Source organism: Columba livia, chromosome 8 (genome assembly GCF_036013475.1).
Source record: "Columba livia isolate bColLiv1 breed racing homer chromosome 8, bColLiv1.pat.W.v2, whole genome shotgun sequence".
Lineage (NCBI taxonomy): Eukaryota > Metazoa > Chordata > Aves > Columbiformes > Columbidae > Columba > Columba livia.
In genome coordinates, this window is record NC_088609.1 from 11,583,852 (window position 1) to 11,605,492 (window position 21,641).

Here is a 21,641-nt window from a genome sequence, read left to right on the forward strand (position 1 = left end):
CTGTTCCCATTCAAAGTGCAAAAAAGTAACCCTCCCGGACTTGGGAAAGCAGCAGTGACCTCAGAGCCTGCCTGGATGAGGCTAGGGGTAAGGTCAAGGTGATCCTTGTTCCTCTTCAAATTTGGGATGCTGCAGAACATGGATGTCTCTGATTTTTTGCTGTCCAAAAAGGTCCAGCTATCACAGGATTGTGCGTGTTAGGAGAACAAAATGTCTATTGCTGCTAAGAGGAAAAACAATGACCATGACAGTGTTTAACCAGAATGTAAATACAACTAAATTACAGACATAGGAATGAGAAATTGTGGAGAAAGATTATAATGGAATTATATATCAATGTTCAGCACAACTGTAAAAATTGATGTTTTATACATGTGCAACGTTTAATTCATTCCAGTTCTTTCAGGTGCAGGTACGTTAACTGCTCCATCTCAGCATAATCATATAACCTCAACAGACTCTCGCTAAGTCATGCTTCCAGGGTGGTAATCATAGTTTGATTAATTACATGGAATCTGGAGTCATTGCAGACATTCCCAGTACAGCCGTGCAATGCGACAAAGTCCCCTCACCCCACCGGGCTGACCAGCTGTCCCCTCCAGCCCCAGGCTGCAGTGGGGATTGTGCTGGGACAGACCCTGTTCCCTATGGTGGGGAGGACACAACAATTTACAGCACCTCAGTCCCACCCTTTGGAAGAAGCGCAAACATCAGCAGAACCAGCCCTTTTCTTTGCAGGATCAGCTGAGAAATGCAAACAGCCCTAAGGTGGCTGCTGGTGATGGCAAGTATGGCCATGCATGTCACTGCAAACCGCAGGTTACTCCAGGTGAGGAAGGTAATGGTGAACAGCACATGGTCCTTCAAAATGAAAAGGTTCTGACAGCTGAGTCCTCAAACCAAGCAGGAGAACCCTGTACCAGCTGGTACATACGAGTTGAAATGGTGGTGAGCGGCACGACTGAAGGCCTGTGAGATGCCTACAGTAGAGATGCTCCTCCTGCAAGCACCTTTGCTGTTGATTTTAAATCCTTCTGGCACAATAACAATCACTTGTCACCTTCATTTTCATCCTCTGATTTTACTGCCTGTGCACCAGACCCTTGGTCTCTTCACTGAGCTGTTTTTGTTGGCATTCCTCACCAAAACCAACTTACCGGGTAGAGCCAACCAGCCGGGCAGTGGTGGCCTTCTGGTGGAGAGCAGATGTACATGGGATGGCTCCCTGTGACCGTCTCACTCGGGAGCGATCCTGCTGCCTCGACTCAGAGCCCTGGATGGCTTTCACCACAGCCGGGTGTCACCACAACCTTCCATCACTCCTACAGCAACCACCGCTCCTGCTCCTCGAGAAGGGGCAACCATGACCCCTACTTGGAATAGCAAACAAAGACGTTTCATCCAACAGATTTGAACAGTGACTTAAAAATAAATAATAATAATAAATGCACGACTATGTATGTAACCGAGCTTTATTTAGAATCTTTGAAGTCATAAAATATCTCATTTTACTGATATACATAAACATACAATCAGGAGGTTTAATTGCTTTTTCCCTTGCACAGAAATAAAGTTTTAAACAAACCAGAACACCTCAACCCAGACAAGCGTAATGCAAATTTAATTATATAACTTGGTCCTGTACATACAGCACACGCTTCTCTGCATGGTCACTGGTTTATCAATTAGTTGCAATATAATTTTTGGCAGTAATATATTCAATACACAAAGTGCAAATTACAAGAAGCAGAAAATGTTCTCTCTCATTCTGAGCAATGAGAAGTGCAAAATATCTCAGCCCATAAATTCTATTCTTTATGTGTATGAACAGTATGTGCATAATAGGCTAATAAATAGCTGTGTAAAACTTCATAGATTAAATGTGGCAACATCTTAAAAGTAGGAATGCAACGGTTATATAAACATAATCAGACGGAGGAATCATTACATTTTGTCCATAAAGTCCATACAATATACCTTTCTGAAGGTACCTCTTCACATTTCACCTACCCACCCTTAACTTCTGCGTACCTCAGATACCTTTGCAACCAAATGCAGTTTGTTAAAAACTCCCCCATTTGCTACATCTGGACATATTTCTGTGCATCTACAGTCAAGGTTCCACTGACACTTCACTTGGCAAATCAAATACTACAGTGGGAAGTCACTGAAAACGTGAAGTCTCTTTCAGGCACTATTAACGGAACACCCTCTAATTGTTCCAGCAGGCTAAATGCACTTTGTGATTACCTAAAGAAAACTTTTCGATGATGTAAGGAAAACTATTTCAATGACAGCTAATCACAGCTTCCTCAGTTCAGTGCAGTTCATCCAATTTCAGTACCTTTTCTTTTACGTAAAATAGGGAAATTCCCACTCTGGTTAAAACACACTGAACAACGAATGGTACCTTTAAGACAAACCCTGCACAACTCAGTTATTATACTGCAGATTTTGAATCTCCTTTCCATTTAATTCCATGGATTTTTCACATAAAATGAACGGCCAATTTTGACACCCCCCCCACTTTAATTTCTCCCAGCTACATCATTATTATAAATTACACCAAATAGTCCAAATCAGACTGGGCTGCTTCCTCTAAAACTCCAAAGTTCCACTGGATAGGAAGATTAAACCACAACAACTGGCATTGCCATTCATCCTCCTGCCAAACTCATTTGCTAAATCACTAAGGCCACGGTCACACAATCACTGCAGGAATGGCTGCGACACATTAACGAAGTTGCGAACCTTGGGCTGAATGTTCCTGCATCCCATCTCCACCATGCCAAGCTCCTTGTGGGCTTCAGCAGCCTCTCACCTGGCTCAGCTTAAACCAAAAAAAATAGTTGGTTGCTTCAACTGAGCCGTTCAACTCGCCAAAGGGGGCTGAGGAACACTCGGCCCCGGGAGGACATCACCTTAACCTGCTGCAGCAACCTTCTGCGGTGATCATCTCACCGTGCTTGGTGGTATTTAGTATTATCCAAAATTGAGCTCCAGCAGCCCCAAGGGAGAAGCATCCCCTGTGATCCATGAAAGCCTCTGCTTGCACTACCTGATCCTGGGCAGACTCTTAGAAATGTAACACGGTTTGTTGGTTTGGATGAACTTCATCTGTCCTTCAAGACAATGTGCAGAGGGGGCTGCTCACCATCGTTACTAGAATTACAGGATCACATTGCTGAAGCAAACTTTTGTCTTCATTAAAGTTTCAGGATGAACAATTATGCTGCAACTTGGCACAACAACAACTGCCTTTGTATGCAACATGCTTGGCATACATCAGCACGTTTCTTCTTCTTTAAAAATATAATTAGAACAGAATGAGATAGGTTGTTGTTGTTCATGCTGCCTAAATATCTGAAAAGGCTCAAACATTTTAAAAGCCTAAAAAAATAAATTTCCCTCTCCCCTAGTTTATTTTTCATGCTAAAGGCTGCAAATTGACACATCACAGTAATTACCTCTGACTAACTTGCATAGACCTACCCAAAGAGATAAACATGAGAAGTTCACATTTGACTATCAGACTTACTGTGCCGAGCACAAATAATTTCCCAGAGGAGAATTTGATATTTCATCATTTGGAACAGTGGTAATTTAATTACATTGCTAATGTTTTCTGGCATACTTGAAAGGACAATTAGCATAAGTAAATCATGAGTGAGATGACAAGTCACTCAGCATTTATTTCTGCTCATCAGATGAGATCAGTCGATGATCTAAATTCTCTTTTGTGTGCGAACTGATTCCAGGTTCAGCAGTTGTAATCGGGGTTCATACTAGTGGGGATAAACCGATGTATAAATAAAGAAAAATGGATATTGTTCTTTGAAGTTTCTTAATTAAACTTGTCCAGAGAAACCTCAAAAGCCACCAGAAGTGGGGGAGGGTGGGGAGAAAGGCTGATAATGAGGAAGGTTAAATGAAGCTCGCAATGCACACTACCCTTCTGGCAATGAGGTGAATACTGATTCATTTTTGCCAGGGTTTGCTTTACATCCTGTTCAGGGCTGAACAGCATTATTATAGCTCTAGTGATGTTCTAAAATAATTGTATTTATCTTCGCAAGTGCAATGGCATTCACGATAACACCGTTAATGTTACCGTTCCTTTCTGGCGCTTCAGAATAGCTACAGCTTGTTCATGAGTGACACCTTCCAATGCTTCCCCGTTAACAGCCAAAATCTGATCACCGCGCTTCAGCCGGCCGTCGTCTGCAGCTGCTCCCTGCAAACGGCAAAGCGAGTCATTAGCGGCCGGAGCCCTCCCGCCTCTCGTGATGCTGATGGATGCAACGAGGAGGGATGCGGCACTGGGAATCCCAGCGTGACTGGGTTGGGGACGTGGGAAATGACAGTGCTGGAGTGACCCCGAATGCTCTGACCGTTGCCCATCGCTCACCCAACCCTGCGAGGTCTGGGGTGGGTGGTACACCCCCTGGAAAGAGGAGAATCGGCTCATTGTTGAAAAAACGGCAGCGTAAAGGCTGGTTTTGGCTTTTACAATTATGGAGAGATTTATTAGAGCAGCATTTAAATGTAATTCACAGCCAGTGCTGAGAAACGGGTTAAAACATGGGGAGGGGGAGGGACACAGGGCTCATGCAGCAGAACAGCCTGGGCTCTGTCCCAAGCCCTGGATGGAGCTGGGCTCCGCTGAAGGGCCTGAGAAGCTCCTGCAGAGCTCTAGAAACGGCTGTTCTCCTCCAGAAGCCTCCATGCAGCTCTTTTATCTAAATCCTGAGCCCTCCCCTGCCCAGAGGTCGGCTCATGGTGTTTGTTTCTCCTCCATGGCCCCACCAGTGACTGCAATGCATTCTAGCTTTGATTTAGGGTTTTTCTCAGCTATGTTCATATCTAGAAACTTGTAAATCTAAGCATCGGTTTAAAGACACAATATCTTCCCGTGTTAATAACTGACAATTGTAAAAAGACCAGATGCTTGTGGTTTGAGTGCCAGAAACACTGAAGCAGAGGAGACATGACTCCTGCTCCACCTTCAGATGAGGTTTTTTTAATTATGTCATCTACCCTGCCAGAAGCGCTGACAGGAGTGACAGCGAGTGGGCACAGGACAAGTGCGTGACTTTACAGAAAATGTCCCTAATTCCCACTGTCTTCCTTTCCTTCCTCCCTATTTCCAGAACTCCCTTTGTGTGGCCACGCTGGGCGTATCTTGTAGGCCCACACTGAGCACGTTGCCAGCAAGGGGATGGTTGGGAAACTGGGCGCTTCTCCCTCCGCACCAGGGGACATTTTGGGGCTGACTGCCTCGAGGATGTGCTCTACCATGTCTCCTGTTCGGCCTCGGTGGCCAGAGCCACCCCTGTACCGGCTGGGACCCCTGGGTCCCCCTGACACTCGAGGCTGGTGTCAGCGGTGGGCTGGGACAGGGCACATGGGAGTGGAGCACTCACGGGGAGGAGGCACGAGAGAAGCTGGAAACATGGGAGAATAACTCCAGCCAGGACTGATGTGGAAGCCAATTCATCACCAAGCCACAAGGTTTTTGTCTTTCAGTGCTTTTTTTCTGTAATTATTGGAGCACAGGGGTTTACTGCTGGTTTTGCAGCTGAAGTTCAGTCATGAAGATACAGCATCTCTGCAACTGCATCCTCTGCTGGACTGTGGGAAAAGTGACACCTCCGTACCTCTTGGTTTGAGATTTACAGATTGAAAATGGGCTTATAAATATTTTAATGTATAAAACCAAGTTTCCCAAGTACACAGACCAGTTTTCCTGAGATAAAGTATCTTGCTTCAGCCATCAGTAACATGAAATATAAACTGAGAAGCTGGCTGTGAGTTCTCGGTCCACTTACATCAATGTACTTAGACAGTACATTTTGCTTACTACTACATAATATTTTATGCAAGCCAAGTCTTAGATTTATTTTTCAAGATAATACAGAAAAAGGGAGAAAACAAAACAAAGATACCTTGGCAAATATAGTCTTGACATAAATGGGCAGGTCTCCATGGGGACTTCCATACCCCCCTACAATACTAAATCCCAGTCCATCAGAGCCTTTCTCCAAAGTAATAATCTTAGGTTGAGGTGCTCTGAAAACACAATAAATATCACTTAGAATAGCAACGTCTGTCTCTGGGTACTTGATGCAAGGAACACTTACAGAGATATTTATCTATCAAGAAGTTTCTCACACAGTCACAAAGCACAACTCTTGTCCTTGTGCTGAAATACACCCCGGAGTTCAACCGCTGTTCAGCGTACTTCAGCTTCTCACTTTGAAAATACTCATTTTTAATAAGAGCTCAACAGGAGCACTTATCTCTGATGTGGAAGCGAGACTCGCCTCATCTGCAGTCGCTGCACGCACGGAAAGGAGAGTTTGCTTTCTTCCTGGCCAAGCTGCCGTCTTTAGTCTGCATAAGTGGCAACTGCAATAATTTCCTTACAGCATAATTTTACTTTATGACTTCAGAGGAAGTTTTCGTGTTTATAGCCTCAGCTCTAATGCAGGATCTTTGGGCTGTATTCTAACAATTTATATTTGATCTGCAACCCCTGTGCTTCACAACCCAAGGGCTGACTCCCGAGACCCCCTCACTCAGTGGCTTTTACTGTCTACATTGAGAAAAGGAAGATTTTTAGTGGAATTTACACTGCTCATATGTATATATATCCATCACAAATTTGAAAAAGTCATCTCCACATATTTAGAGTAAATTATTGTGGATAAAAGCTGTTTGGTATCTTCCACCTATATAAAGGCACAGCCTGTGATGACAAATATCCAGCCGTTTCTTCAGGACAAAACAAGTGCATACACCTACCTAATTCTGCTTCATATTTTCACATTCAAATTTTCTTACTACTTTGATATGAAACAAAAATACAAACCCTTTTGTGAAGTAAGCAATTCTCCTTGGAGAGCGGCAATAAAACCAGGATTGCACATTGTAAGACTAGAGAATGCAGCATAAATAGCTTAACTTTTATACTCAAAAACCCCTGAGGTAGGGCAGCAACTTGCATCTCAGCTTCTTAAAATAAATATAATGAAACAAAGAATGAAAATGAGGAACATAATGAAGCTAATGAACCAAAATGAAAATCAAATGAATTTCGAAATGATAACTGGAATGCTACAAGCTGCCCTGAAAAGCACACGATGGAGAATGATACATGGCCAGGGGAGGGCTAGATCTCTAATTTCCATCACCATAGAGAAGTGCCATAAGTAGAACACTTTAAAATCAGACTTTCTTGAAATTTTAAAGCTAAAAAAATTCAAAGGACAAAGAAAGTTCTGGGACATGCTTTGAAACATTCGCCTCTGATATCAGCGTTTTTAACACCTCTTGCCTTAGTCTGCTAATGACAAATCATTTCAAATTGCTACCATCGTAACTCCTTTCAGGCAAGGAAGCCAACAGACAAAGGCAGAACTATCACGTCAGCATAACGCATTAGAAAGGAGGTAAATTGTTTTGTAAAATGGCCAGAACTAGTTCTTGGAAACACATTTTGTGCTTATTGATTCAAGGAATTTCTGTCACCAGGTGAAGATGGACATGAGTCCATCATCAGCTCGGAAAAGGTCACAGTTTTCATCTTAAAGGTGATGGAAAAATCAGAGAGAAAAGCAATGGGAGAGACTTCCTTGACCACCCTGGGCTTTTCCCTTACGTGGCGCACAGAAATTCATCGCAGTTACACAGAATAAGTACAAACTTACTCGGGATCTTCAGTGGGATGCTCAGCAGAAGAGTTCAGGTTGCATCCCGCAGACATGCTCTCCAGCTGGGTAGCAATGGCACTGATGTTGGTGTCAGCCACAACCTAAACAGAAGGATTCAATTAAATACTTTGTGTGTTCACTTAATACCCAAGACATCTTGGCTAATTATGTAAAAAAAAGCATTAGGAAAACGAGTTGTTGATTATTTTTTTCAAGCAAATTTCAAATACAAGTCCTACCCCCTTAAATGTCCTACTAATTCAACACTTTCAAATAACAGAATTCTTAAACGTCACAGTTCTGGCTCCTGTATTATTCTGAAACCATCGTGAATTACCGCCACACAGTAATTAATAGAGTTAATGATATTTTAACAGGTTGTGGGGCAGCAAACGCGCTCAGGCTTTTAAAAGCAACTATGTCAATGTTGTGTAGGTTTGGTAGAAAGCTGTATTAAGAAAACGGCTACTTGCACACCGAAGTCTGGGCTTTAGCCTCATAAGGATAAAAGCTTGTGGTCTGCAGGCCCAGTTGGATTTATTAAACACAAGTGTAAATGCACACTCCAGCTTTTTTTTTTTTTTTAACCTCTTACGCCATGTTGATTTTCTATTCTTTGCTTTTTCTGGAAAAAAGTTGAGGAAACCACTATGAAGTGTTTTGGATTTTAAGTATTTACAGCTGAAAGGACATCAGTTACCAAGCAACTACATGCTGTGGTTATCCCCTGACTTCATCTCCTTGTGATGAGGTGTTCTTCTCTGTGCCACATTTACTGTGCAGCGCAGGAGTTCAGCTCAGAGACAGTGAAAAATACCCATTAAGTAAATTTTCAATATTTTCTCTAGCTATCTATGGCTTTATTTTATCAAAATTAACAGGTACTTTTCCCACTCCTTGCTGTGAACATGGCTTAAGGGAAATGTACCTTTTCAAAAGGAAAAAAAAATCCATTATATAAATCCCCTGTTTTAAATGAACGCTCACAATTCTTCCACAACAACATTTCCTGTCTATCTAATCACTCAGAGCCAAGAGGGTGGCAGCATTTCCTAGGAAGGAAGATTAGTTCTCATGCAAATTTTGCATCCCAGGACTCAGGTTCTCAGATGCCCTGAGCAAAGGGGTCCAGCCGACACGATCGCTGCACCTGGCTCAGCCAAAGACACCAATAAGTTTTCCTTCCCATTGTAGGAGGGGAAGGAGTGCCAGCCAGTATTTGTCATATTCTGTTGTGAAATAAAGTGAGGGGAAAATAAATCTATATTCAAAAATCTTCAGTTGGCAGCAAGAACATATCAGAGTTCAACAACCTTGTAAAAAAGCTTCCCCTTATCTCATTACTACACCTGCAGAAAAGAAATTAAATTAAACCAAAGCATCAAAACAGCCGAAAGGGATGATTGTTCCCCCGAGACCCTAATCTCCCATTTGCAAACAGCATTTGCAAACTCCTTTACCATCCTTCCCAGGACGTGCCGATAATAAGCCTTTCCACACCACTGCACGCAATTATCTGACCTTTCAAAGCAGTTTGCCATGAAGTGGTCTAACCCGATAATAAATAGAATTACTTAATGACACATCAGTCATGATTATCACAGTGATAGGATTATTATATTTAGATTGTTTTAAAATAATTTAAAAAAGCGATCTGGCGACTGAGAAGTACCTGTGGTTGGTATGTAAGGTAACCGCATCCCCACACTTACAGCAGCACTTCTACGCTACTTCCTGCCGATATTAAAACATTAATACAATGCCCCACCTTCACATCACAGATTTTTAATAGAGGAAAACAGACTCTGTTCTATTGGAATCAACCTGTATGATCTGTAGAAAGTATTAAGCACATTTTAAGCTAGACAGCAAAAATGTGGAAGAAAATCCGTCACCTGACAAACCCAAAGACATTTCTAGAAGCAGCTCTTTGTTGACGTGAGCGAGCGACCGCTCGACAGCGTGTGCCGGCAGGAATATTTTTAAATGCATGATGAGGTGGGATACGCTGTATTACAGCTTTCAAGATTAGCAATTTTGGGTGCTGCAGCAAGCTTTCATTTGCTATTCAGGGAATACTGTTGACATGAAAAGTTAAATTACTCAACGATAGTAACAATATGATAACTATAATTTAACAGAAAATCCTCAGCTGGTGTAGAGCTGTGTATTTCCTTTTACTTCAATGGAACTACACAAATACACCATCTGCTCTGGAACTGGCTCATCACTTACCAGGTCAGCAGTTCATGGACAGACAAAACAAAGAATAAGCAAGTCTAAAGCTAAGTTTATTATAATTTCATTTCTTTTTTCCTTTTTTTTTTCTTTTTTCCTCCATTTTTTATAGTCACACTCGTGTTGTAATGCAAGCAAGAAGCTTGCAAAAATCTCTCAGGATGTGTTCCAATCCAATACGGTGTGATAATAAAGAAAATTAGAGTTGATTTTAGTGGTATGTCTTAAGCTTCTTTTCCAATTGTTACAATAATTCTGCAAATGAGCAGTATTTCGAATTCTCTCTGGCAAGTATTTTCCCATTTCTTTGTGTAAACATAAAAATAAACTAAAGATGAATATACTGGCAAGCAGCAATTAGAACCAAAGTGGCAGAACATGTCTTCCTTTTAGCTGGCATATAAATGCACCAGTGACAAAACTGTTTTCTCTCTCGAGTGTAATTATTCATTACCTGTAGAAAAATCAAAGCCAGGCAGCACTGTCTTAATGACGATGCTATCATTTTTTACTAAATGCTGCTAGTGTTTCTTTCTTCTCCCCCTTTCAAGAAAAAGGAAATTAAGACAGTGGGCAGTTTGGTCACAGTCAGGTTACACGGGCACATTCACACACACGTAATTTCTTGTTCCTAGTTAACTTCAAATTAAAAAAAATCTTGGAAGCTTGTTGATTTATCATGTGTAGCAACAAGTTATTCTGTTCTCTTTGTTAGGCTTTTATATAATCATGCTCACAGCCTGTACGAGTGGCAATAAAGAATTTTTGAATGAAAATTATTTCTTGCTTTCATTCTGTGTAATTCCCATCAGCAAGCACCCTGCAATTCTGTGATGTCTTGTGCCAGTGATGCTTAGTTTTGGTTTTTTTTGTTTGTGGTTTTTTTTCCCCTGAATGCCATTTATCTACTCTCATGCAGCTGCATGTTCAATTTATCACCATACCTGCAGGATAATGCTCCCATAAGCATTCTTTAGTAGATTAACCGCATCTGCATGAGACAGCCCATCCAAAGGTTGCCCATTAATACTGACAATCCGATCTCCAACCTAAAAGTACAACAGTAATGGAAAATTACTAGCATTAGGGAAAATTAAAATGAAGAATGCTTAAAATTCCTCATGAACTTGGCACTGCACAGTCATGCTTCTCTTTTGCAGGATCCCTTTTGTGAGAATTCTGCATTGCTAGTGATCATTCACCATCCTTCAGAGCAAGTACAATGACAATTTTTTTAAAATAACAATGCAATCAGAGAAACAAAGGTGGATTGTATTTACCATTTCCATTTAAAAGCAGAGAGTAAGATTTTTCCCTGCTATCCTCCCATCCAGAAAGGATTCATTTGTGTGCATATGTGCAGACAAGTTCATGCGCTTACAGAATGTGTATGCACATGCTGAATGCAGTAGAGAAAAGCAGACACTTCTGATATTAATCTAATTAACCTTCTTATACACAAAAATGATCTTGACCCTGGCACTTGGTGCTATTGTGTAATTCTATTAGAGACATGGCATGAAAGTAGCAGCGTGTGCTAATGAATGTCAGGGCCAACACAATCCTATGTATCTGCATCGTAAATTTTTTTCAATACCAATGATTTCATGAAACTCTCTCCAAAACTGAACATGTTAATTCCTGGAAACTCACATATTCTGTGGGTTGGATACAAGTGCTTCCTTTTGGCATTTCTTTATAAGGGCCTCCAGATCAAACAACTTCTGATCTGGTTTCTACCTGGTTTGAGCTGTAAATTATGCAGTCCCCAAAACACTGTATTTTTCCAACAGCCTGTTGCTGCCCTCCCTGGTCTGCATGAACAGACACATCCAAAAATCACTGTGAATACACTTAGATTCTTTCTCTTAATATTACTTTTCCACATGGGCAATCATCACCATTATCTCAAGATGCAATATAATAAAAAAGGGAAGAGAGGGCAGGTTTAAGGGGATTTTTGCTTGTTTCTTTTTGTTGAGGGACTTGGAGTGGTGATTTTTTTTTTTAGGAGACAGAATAGTCTATGAGCCATTATCAAAGTGATGGCAGATACAGAAGTGCTTGAGGCCCCTTCTCTGTGGGAAACACAGCAGATGAAACAGGTAGTATTGAGAGGACCCTTCTACTCACTCTGAGTCTCTGGGTACGTGCAGCGACACCACTGGCTTGAATCATCGCAATGAAGATGGGGATGTCTCCTAATGGACTTCCCTTCCCTCCTGCTATACTGATACCAAGTGCATCATTTGGTCCCTAAAACAAGACAACACAACATTTGCAATGGGAGCAGCCTGAGGAGGTCAGTGTTCAGGGTATAGCACTAACTGACCCACATTTGATTTATGGAACAGGGAAAGAATAGTTTTGACAGTCACACACATTCTCACACACGCAGGTCCCATTACATGAGCATACATCCAGCAACCCATTGCAAACATAAATAATGCAATCTCACTTCTGAGAAACCCTACAAAAATGAACAACTTGAGCTAAAGGTGTCAGCTTTTTGAATTGATAGAAAATAACTCACTGACCCTTGTTATCTCCACAGTCCTTGGGCCCATATCTGCTCCTAGTAATAAAGAAACAAACAATTAGCTTCTGTAATTAAGAGATAATATAATTAAGAGATAACGCTGTCAGGTGACAATGGTCCCTTGCTGCCTGGTGAGAGTTATCACCGAGCAGAAGCAGAGCCTTCCAGTGCCAAACCAGGCAGCGCTGCTCACGTGAGGGGGATGAGATTTATTTCTGTTTCACCCAGAGATGAATATGGATGGAATCGCTGACAGATGCTGACAGATGCCATCGTGACACCCATTGTAGAGCAGCCACTGCTCACCACAATCTATTGAATAGCAGCACTCTGTTGGCCTGAAGGAAAGCCCTACTGTGCATTTCACTCAATTAAAGATGGGCTTATTATTCATAAATCATGGTGTCCCTACCACAAAAGGGTAGGGCATACGGCTGGTCTGAGACTGTTGAGGTTCCATTGATTTCCTCTTCTAATTTGTGCTGTATTAGTAAATAACAGACAGCCAGGAAGTCTGGCTGGCATGTTTCTAGCCATAGGACATTAAAAGGTACTCAAAACATTAAAAAAACCTCTGCCCATGATCAGACTTGAGCAAAGGTGACCACCTTCTGACGCAGGTCAGAGCACACAACTGCGCAGGCCACTGCAGGTTGTAGACCTAGTACTTGCTAAATCTGCAAATTGCAAACTGGGCATTGTGACTTTCTCGTTACAAAACACCCCTTTGTATGCTCAAGAGCAACAAAGATATAAATGAAGTGGTGGCAGCTTTATTCCCTGAGAAAACTGTTTCTAATGCGAGAACCTCGCCTGTGCTAAGCCTCCACGAAGGGCGTCAGGGAATAGCAGGGCGCACGAATTCTCCACTTAAAACAGAGGAGCCATTACTCTCCTAGTAGACATAAAAATAATGTCATCTGCTGGAAAGTGTTCAGGTCTTAAAATATCAGTGGTGTGTCTTCCGGGAGGCTGAGTAGGAAGAACAGATTCAAGTATTCAGGTTTGCTTTTAAACCAGCACCAATACAAAAGCAAACAACACCTAGCGGTTCCAGCAGCTGCCTGAATTGTACCTGAGTTTCTCTGGGACGCATCTGCTGAAGATCTTTTTGTACTGACAAAATTCTGTAAGGTAGAGAGGACCGGAGCAAGCGCAGGGTGGAAGTGGCTGTGAACACTCTGTTGGCTCACCTGAAGTTAAAAATAAATCAGAACCTGTGTGTCAAACCCAAAGGTTAACTTTAAACCAATTCCTGCAACATCTGGGCACAGTTGTACTCTCTGCCAACCCTTCCGACTTCATTTCCAAAGGGGGAAACTACCAAAAATCTGTTCCTGAGTTGTGGGCACAGCCATACCTCTATATCTGGCTTTATCTTCAGACTCTGACCCTCGAGGGAACATCATTATCAATTTAGGAAATGTGTTTGAACAACAGCTTTCACCAAAGGCCAGACTTTAGGCTGCCTTATACAAACCAAAGCTCTTCTCCATCCACAGCAGAGCTTTCTCCCTCCAAATGCACCAGGCAGTGAATCAAAAGCTCTGGCAGGATTTATCCCGACTGACCAGGGTGCAGCTGTCAGCGAGGAACCCCAGGCAGAACACAATTTCCACACCTACTTGCCAACTCATGGGTCAGTTCACATAATTTGCAATTTGTGTGAAAGAAATCACTGTCCTGCACTGCAAGGCTTGTATTTCTACTGCTAAAGGTATGCAACGGACCAAAAAAAAAGCCAAGTGAGGACAAAAGTTCTGGATGCTCTTGGCCAGCAGCATCTGAAACATCGCTCGCAGTTGTGCAAATCATTCAAGGTGATTAGCCGTATTATCTGCCAAGATTTTTATAACTCTTGGAATGGTTATGCTGAGAAACATTTAGTCAGTTTTCAAAATCACCAAGTCACTTAAGAGCAGAGAGATGAAGGCTCTCAAATGACTCTGTGTTAAGAACAGCATTTAAGATTTCTTCTATTAAAAGAAATCCAGAAATTACTGGGTGCCTGCAAAAGCCTCTTATGCTATGAAGACAGGGGGATGATGTTTGATCTGGTTTTCTGCCTAGACTCATGTTAGATACTATGGCGTTTGCTTCCCTTTCAGCTATGACAAGGTGGGTTATTTTTAACTGTCGCTTTTTGGCTACATTGCTCTTGCTTGGGCTACCTATTGATATAATGACCAAAAGAAAAAGTAATACTCGAGACTGCTGTCTTACTGCAATCAGTACTGTTTCCCTCTGTTATTTCATTTTTTCTTGCCTGCTGCGTGCAGTGCAGATGTTTCTCCAAAGATATTTAGTCATCACTTTTAAAGCTGGGCTTAGCCCAGCTGTTCCCACATGGCGACAGGCTCTTCAGCCCTTCCCGACACCTCACCCACGCAGCCAGCTGGATTGCTGCTGGCCTTGAGAAAGTTAAGAAATCGCACCAGGTGACTATGATTTTGGCACCCTTTTTGGGTTGTTCATGCATGACATTGAGGACAAGCCTCTTCCCCACCTCCTTAAAAGCATTCCTGCATTCTCTGGGCAGAGAGGGGGCAAAATACTCCAGATCAACATGAACCATAGCTTGTCTCTATCAGGAACAGAGGCAAACTAAACATCATGGCAAAGCAGTCAGTCTCTGGAAGGAAAAATGCATTAAAAAAAGTTTTCTAAGTCATCTTGTTTTTCTCCCTTGCAGTACTCAGACTTTAATACTAATGGTATCAGTGTCTGAGCTGATTCAGGGGCGCGGGGAGAGGGGAAAAGCCCTGCACTGACTGAAAAATGAATTGCTGTCCTCACCTCAGGTAAAAAGCAAGTGAAGCAGGAAATTGCTCGGTGTTTTCTTTGAGAGCAAAGCAGCTCTCGTGTGGTTCTGTCATAAGATGGGCAAAGATACAGTTCAGTTTCATTAACTCATTTTGACTGACAAAACAGCTGCTGAAAATGCATTCAGCATTTTTTCCACAGGTCTAAACATTTTCTGGGCATCATCATTTGGGAAAGATACTACATATTTTTGGTGTGTCTCAGGAAGCCACTCCTCAAACACAAAATCCATTAGATCTTCTACTTGATCAGCACTTCAGCATGACACTCTGCAGTTCAGCACAGGAAATTACTGCGATAAAATATTTTGTTCCATACCCTCACCAGTGTCTACGAAAGGACTGAACCTCACATACACACCTGAGCACCGTGTCCATGTCCTGCCCCTCTCAGCTCCATTTTATATGTATACATTTGTCACTAACCTGACTGTTTTGGGATGTTTTTCGTGATGACAGCCATGATCCAGCTCGCAATCTCCCAAGCTCAAGATGCACTAGGCCCTGGGCACACTTGGGAAAAAAAAACAAACGCAATGTACAGCGTTTAAGTAGACATATACTATTTCATGCTCTCCCGGAGAGAATTATGTTTATATTCAGTACCACAACTCCGTGAAGAAAACCACAAGGAATGCTGAAAACATTAACATTTGTATTCAGACAATAAAAAATTACAGGTCCCTGGATTTAGGTTTATCGTGGTTCCTGAAGTCAGTATGAATCTTCCTACAGGCAAACTGTAGAAGGCCAATTACTCAATAAAAATAAACAAAACCCCCCAACTCTTTAACAGACATTTGCCACAAACAATACTTATGAAAAACACCTCAGAGGAAAAATGCTGTAGAAAAGGGTGAATTAAACACATATGGATCCAACTTAATAATATAGCCGATATCAGTGATTTCCAGTCCTTAAATAGGTAAACTTTTGGCTAGGCACCAACCCTGAATGGAAAAAGCAAGGAAATAATTAGCCTCTCCCTTCAAGAATGAAAAAAATCTCATGCAGAAACACTGGTGGTGACAGCAGGGAAAAAGCCCTTGTCTCCAGCTGCGGTTTTGAACAGCAGCGTGTCCGCAGCATCGCTGCCACCCGGCCCTCGGTGCCCCACGCAGGATGGGGGTATTCAGGGGGGCTGACATCTGGCATCGCAGCCAGGCCAACCCTGCCCTCTCCTCCCACTCGAGCATCCACATGCTTTTTCAAGGAAAAAGGCAATTTCTCCCAGACTGTACAACTTCAGGGTGCAAAATCACTCCTGTAAGACGGAAATCTGTGCAGAAACAGATCTAAGCTGACATTTTATAGGTGCGGGTTAGTACAGCAATGCCATTTGCTTCTGATTTGTATGACTCTCAGGTTTCAAAATGTTTTTCTAATGTATGAAACACACAGTTGCATTTTCAAGTAAGTGTCTAAATACTACGTGTCTTTGTTTTCCCACTTCATATCACCCCACTTCTAAATATACACGGAGAAGTGACTGTACGTGAATCTCCCAAAATTATTGCAGCTGAAATTTCTGTCTCGATAATCAGCTCACGTTATCCTGCGTAAGTGCAAACAGCACTTCAGGATAATCACCTTGCATAGTGCCAGTAACTGCAATTCAATATCTTAAAATGTATTATGTACTCACCTTAAGAATAGTGGCAACAGTCTCTTGTGAGGCATTTCTCATATCCTCTCCATTTACAGACAAAATCTGATCTCCTTGAATTAATCTTCCATCTAAGTCTGCAGCTCCTCCTTTAACAATGTCAGAGATAAACACTCCACTTCCATTTCTAACAATGCAAGAAGCATATGGCTAATTACACAATCCAATATTCTTTGGGAGACCAATTTAGATTACTTGCATTTAAGAGACATTAAAAGAAACCTGTGAGCAGAGGAAGAACTAGTTTTACATCCCATTCAACTGTTTGAGTGTAAAAAATCCCCAAGTTTTAAGACCAAGGCATGTTTTGGTATATTTAATGCTGTCTTTCCCCTTGAATGCTTAGTTCTGACTGTATGATCCATAAAGATTCATGAAAAATACCACTTGTATGAATAAAAAGCCAAGGATCGGTGTAAGATGGAGTTAAACTATCTCCTGATGTGCCTGACACAAATTATGCAGCCTCAGATTTTTTTTCTCAGTATTCCCCCTAAAGGTTCAGCTCAGTTTCTTTTCTAAAAGCCTGGAGGCCCCCAACAGAAGAGCAGGGAGAAGTCTGCAGAAAAGATTTTTTGAGTTTGTACATGACTTATGCAGCAGAAAATCCAGCGTTGTGGCTGTCGGCCTGCAGAGAGGTTTGTGAGAGCAGCAGCCCAGGCAGACAGGGAAAATGTATTTATTATATTAAATAAATGTATTTATTTATCAGTTCCAGCCTCCTCACAGCGTGTCCCCTCCCAAGGGCTGCAGGACCCCTCTGATATCCTTCACTCTGAAGGTCACAACACAACCTAAATTATACCTGAGTATCATTTAAATGGCTTCAGAAATTGGGCTACCTCTAACATGGAAGTCCCCACAAGTGAAGCACTTAGCAACAGGACAGAAAGTTTTGTACAGAAGCAAACGCAGGAGGGCTGGAGACTGTGATTACCATCTGTAGGATAATTTACATAAGCTAAATTAATTACCCAACCCGCAATCTGCTCACAACACCTGGGTTAAACATCGCCACTCTTGCAAAAAACTGCCGCGGAAACTTCACTGACCATACACAGCCAGGATAACGACACGATGATTTGTAATTGAGAAAAGAAATTTATTTTGGCAATACAGAAGAGCAACCATAGGACTCTTAGGCACCAACACTGAGTGAGCGCTCACCAGTGTCATGCTGTAAATCTCTTCTAGCAATGAAAGATTAAATCTATCAGTGCTCTGGTTTCAGTGATCTAATAGCAAGGGTTTAGAAATACATCAGTAAAAAGTCACATTTTATTAAGCAGCTGTTACCTACCACCGTATCTCAGATAATGTTCTGCATTCACAGAACTGGCGTCCACAGTGTTGTACAGACGCTTTGATACCGATCAGAATTTGGGTCTAACTCTGCCTTTTCCACTGACACTGGTCCCCTGGAACCGGAGCAGGAGCCAGATCTAACTCACAAACCCATTTTCAGAGGCGTATCCTGGTATTTGGAAATAGGAAGGTTCCTCCCCCATTTTGAAATGGGAAAAGACATGGTTGGGGTGTTCAAACCAGGCTGGAGCTAGCAGCACAGCAAGCTCCCTGTTCCGTGTGTGCCCACTTGGCCAAAAATCCTGCTTCTTTTTCCTTTATTTCATATTCCATTTAATGGCTAAAGTTGTTCATACGCCAAAAAGCAAAATATTTCCCATTTTAAGTGGTCTGATCAGAGATGCTCTTACCGTTTCCCAGCTATGCTGAGCCCTAGTCCTCGGCCTGTTTTCTTTTGTATGTCTACATAGAAAATCTCTAAGTTTTCTTCATCTTTGTAATGTGCTTCATCTCTGTAAACAACCAACTGCACCTTCTGGGGCGTCTGTCTCAGCGCAGTGATAGCTTCTTCGTGGCTGGCATTCCGCAGATCGATCCCATTCACCTGAAATAATTAGTGTTTTCTTTCCAAACGACACATATAAATGATCTTTTCATCTCACCCAACCCTCGCGTGACAGGACAAATTTGTCAAATCGACACCCCTTGGCACTCTGATTTAGTGCTCCCATTTCCAGAGGGCTGAGCTCCTGGATCTCCTGCTGAGTGTGAGTTCAGTGCTTTGTGCCACTGCCTGGAGTAAATCACAACAATCAAAACATTTTGGCTTCTAACTTTTGTGGGTGTTCTTCCCTTCTTTGCAAATGCTGGAACCTCAAACAACAATTCTTTCTCACACCCAAAGTGGGAGATGCTCCTTTGAGCTTCCTGCATCTCTCACTGCTCAGATTCCTTCTCCCCCACTTCACGACACCACCGAGCTGAATGCAGAAGGAATCAGAAACACCAGCAAATGGTGATGGTGAAGCCCAGGCAGGACATTTTAAATGGTTATTTTGCTTTGTTCCAATAGATGGCACACAAGACCGCTCCTGGAGCACTCCACTACATTTCTCTTACGGCAGCCTGAAAAGGTTTTAGCATTTTAATAATATCATACAGAACAAGAAGTTCTGATTCAACGATGAAGTATTACAAAAAAAAATATTGCAACTTGAAACTCAATCTCCTAATTTTGCCAAGCCTGACTGACAGATGCCCTTTAAGGTGTTTGCCATTATTCTGTTGACAAAATCATCTTTTATTTGTTCAATACCAAAAAATATCAATGCTTAAATATTTTCAAAGTCTCTTTAGGAAGCAGCATGAGCTGTAACTGAAAAATAATACAATGTTAATCCACTTACATAACAAAATAAGTTTTAAGGCAATGAACATATTTCTCAGTATTTCTAGATATGCAAAGTTATAATCATACTTAATTTTACAATGAGATAATTAAGCCTAATCTATAGTAATTATATTATTTTGTAGTAATTCTGCACCCATTTATTTACACGCTGCATCGGTATTCTTTTCTCGACACACGCATCTATGCGCGCTTTATCACACCAATCTGAAACTAATTGAGAGTCATCTTTTTGATTAATTAGTACGGCTTTTAAAAGCTGAAATAATAACAATATTATGGCACACAAACATTAGCACTTTCCTGTTTGGTCAGAGAAGAATTAATTAACCTTGCCGATTTTTATGCCCTAATTATCGTGCTCTGTTAATACACCATTATTTAAAAAACGAAAACAACATTCAGCCTGAACACTAAAAAAAATATTTTCAGTGCAAGAGCTGTAAAGACAACTCCCCAAGTACCCCCGTGCTATTTTTCTAACCCTACACACCAAAGCCTTAATGGCCATGCTGGGAATTTGTCCTGATCTGACAGCGAGAGGCTGCGAGCAGCTGTGCCGAACCCCTGCCTGATGCAAGTTTCATTTCAGAGCAACACTTTGTGCTTAACCCTTTCCCTCCTCCCTTTTCCACAATTGTCTGCAGGAAAAACACAACATTTATTCCCAGAAATAGTTCTATGTTCAGCAGTTTTACAAGCTGTGGCCTGAAGGAACCGGTAGCTCCCCTGGCAAGTTTTTAGGCAGGGGTGCAGGAGAGGATGTAGGCAGGATGCTGGTGGGGATGCAGGCGGGGATGCAGGTGGATGTTGGCAGGGATGCTAGTGGGGGATGCTGCAGCCCCCTCGCCTGCTCACCCCACGCTCGCCCAGCTCCACACTTCGTTTGCAGCACAGAGATGCCAAAGGGGCAGCAGTAGTGCAGGCTTCCAAATCAAAGATTAAACAGACGAATAATACTGAGCTATTGGACATGACAGCTGAACTATGTAATTCGAGAACTGCCTTGCTCAATTAAATTTAATATATTCTCAATTTGTACCTTCAGCTTATATAAAGACGTAAGGAAATATGAACTTGTCAGGACATTCTTAGTGACAGAAAAGAATCTTTAAGTACAGATCCTACTCGATCATCTCTTTTTCCCCTACAAGAAACCTGCACTGTGTTGAATAAAAGCACACAGGACAAAAGATATGAGCACGCACACGCATAGAGACACTCACTTACCTCTAGAATCTGATCGCCAGCCCAAAGCCTGCCATCCCGGGCTGCTGCCCCTTCTTCATACACTTCATGGATCACTATGGCGTCCTGTGGGAAGAAAGTGTGGGGGGTGTGAATCCTCCCTCTCAAACACCCTCAAACTGGCAGCCAGGACCCACCCCACGCAGGCCTCACCCCGCAGGGAGAAGGGACACCTGGAACAGATTCATTCTTTAAATCATATTTTGGGATTAGAATAGTATTCTTGTAATCAAAATATAGCTAACTAGTAAAAAGGTAAAAAGGATTTTGTCTTGTCTAAAGCTTCTTGGGCTTCCATCATTTTTATACGTTGGCATCAGCAGTAAGTGAACTCAGTGTGAACTGTTGTATTAATATAATCTACTTTTTATGATATTATTTAAAACCAGATTCTTTGGAGCTATGAATATTTTTAGGGACTTGGCATAGATCTCGGCTTTAAGCAAGAACTGAATGCCTTGTGGTAAACAGCGCTGGTTAAATCTGTAAGAAATGAAATCCAGAAGAAACGAACAATGGCAAATGCTAGTTTATTACTGAGGTTGGAAAATGTAGGCAGTGGCAGATGTAGCTTCAGGGAAGGTTTCAGTGATTTAATCTTATTGCCAGCAATAGATGTCCCCAAAGAAAAAGCATTACAAAGAACATACTGTTCTCTGGCTGGTGCTTTCCCTTTGCATTGTTCTGGTTTATTTCCTTATTT

General features: G+C 41.9%; 1 protein-coding gene across 7 annotated transcripts in view; it reads right to left on the bottom strand.

Moving 5' to 3' along the window:
• Positions 1 to 1,454: 1,454 nt before the first annotated feature.
• Positions 1,455 to 21,641, bottom strand: part of PATJ (PATJ crumbs cell polarity complex component) — a 149,032-nt gene continuing 128,845 nt past the window's right edge. For 6 of the 7 annotated variants that reach the window (XM_065070904.1, XM_065070899.1, XM_065070902.1 and 3 more), the window contains exons 35-45: positions 20,921 to 21,004; positions 18,693 to 18,886; positions 16,957 to 17,104; positions 15,738 to 15,824; positions 13,565 to 13,682; positions 12,488 to 12,525; positions 12,084 to 12,206; positions 10,895 to 10,999; positions 7,710 to 7,813; positions 5,946 to 6,069; positions 1,455 to 4,234 (exon numbers count right to left, since the gene is read on the bottom strand). In XM_065070904.1, coding sequence (XP_064926976.1) covers positions 4,088 to 4,234; positions 5,946 to 6,069; positions 7,710 to 7,813; positions 10,895 to 10,999; positions 12,084 to 12,206; positions 12,488 to 12,525; positions 13,565 to 13,682; positions 15,738 to 15,824; positions 16,957 to 17,104; positions 18,693 to 18,886; positions 20,921 to 21,004 — 1,272 coding nt within the window. In that variant the 3' untranslated portion in view covers positions 1,455 to 4,087. The remainder of the gene's footprint in view (positions 4,235 to 5,945; positions 6,070 to 7,709; positions 7,814 to 10,894; positions 11,000 to 12,083; positions 12,207 to 12,487; positions 12,526 to 13,564; positions 13,683 to 15,737; positions 15,825 to 16,956; positions 17,105 to 18,692; positions 18,887 to 20,920; positions 21,005 to 21,641) is intronic. The other variant, XM_065070905.1, reaches the window with a different exon arrangement.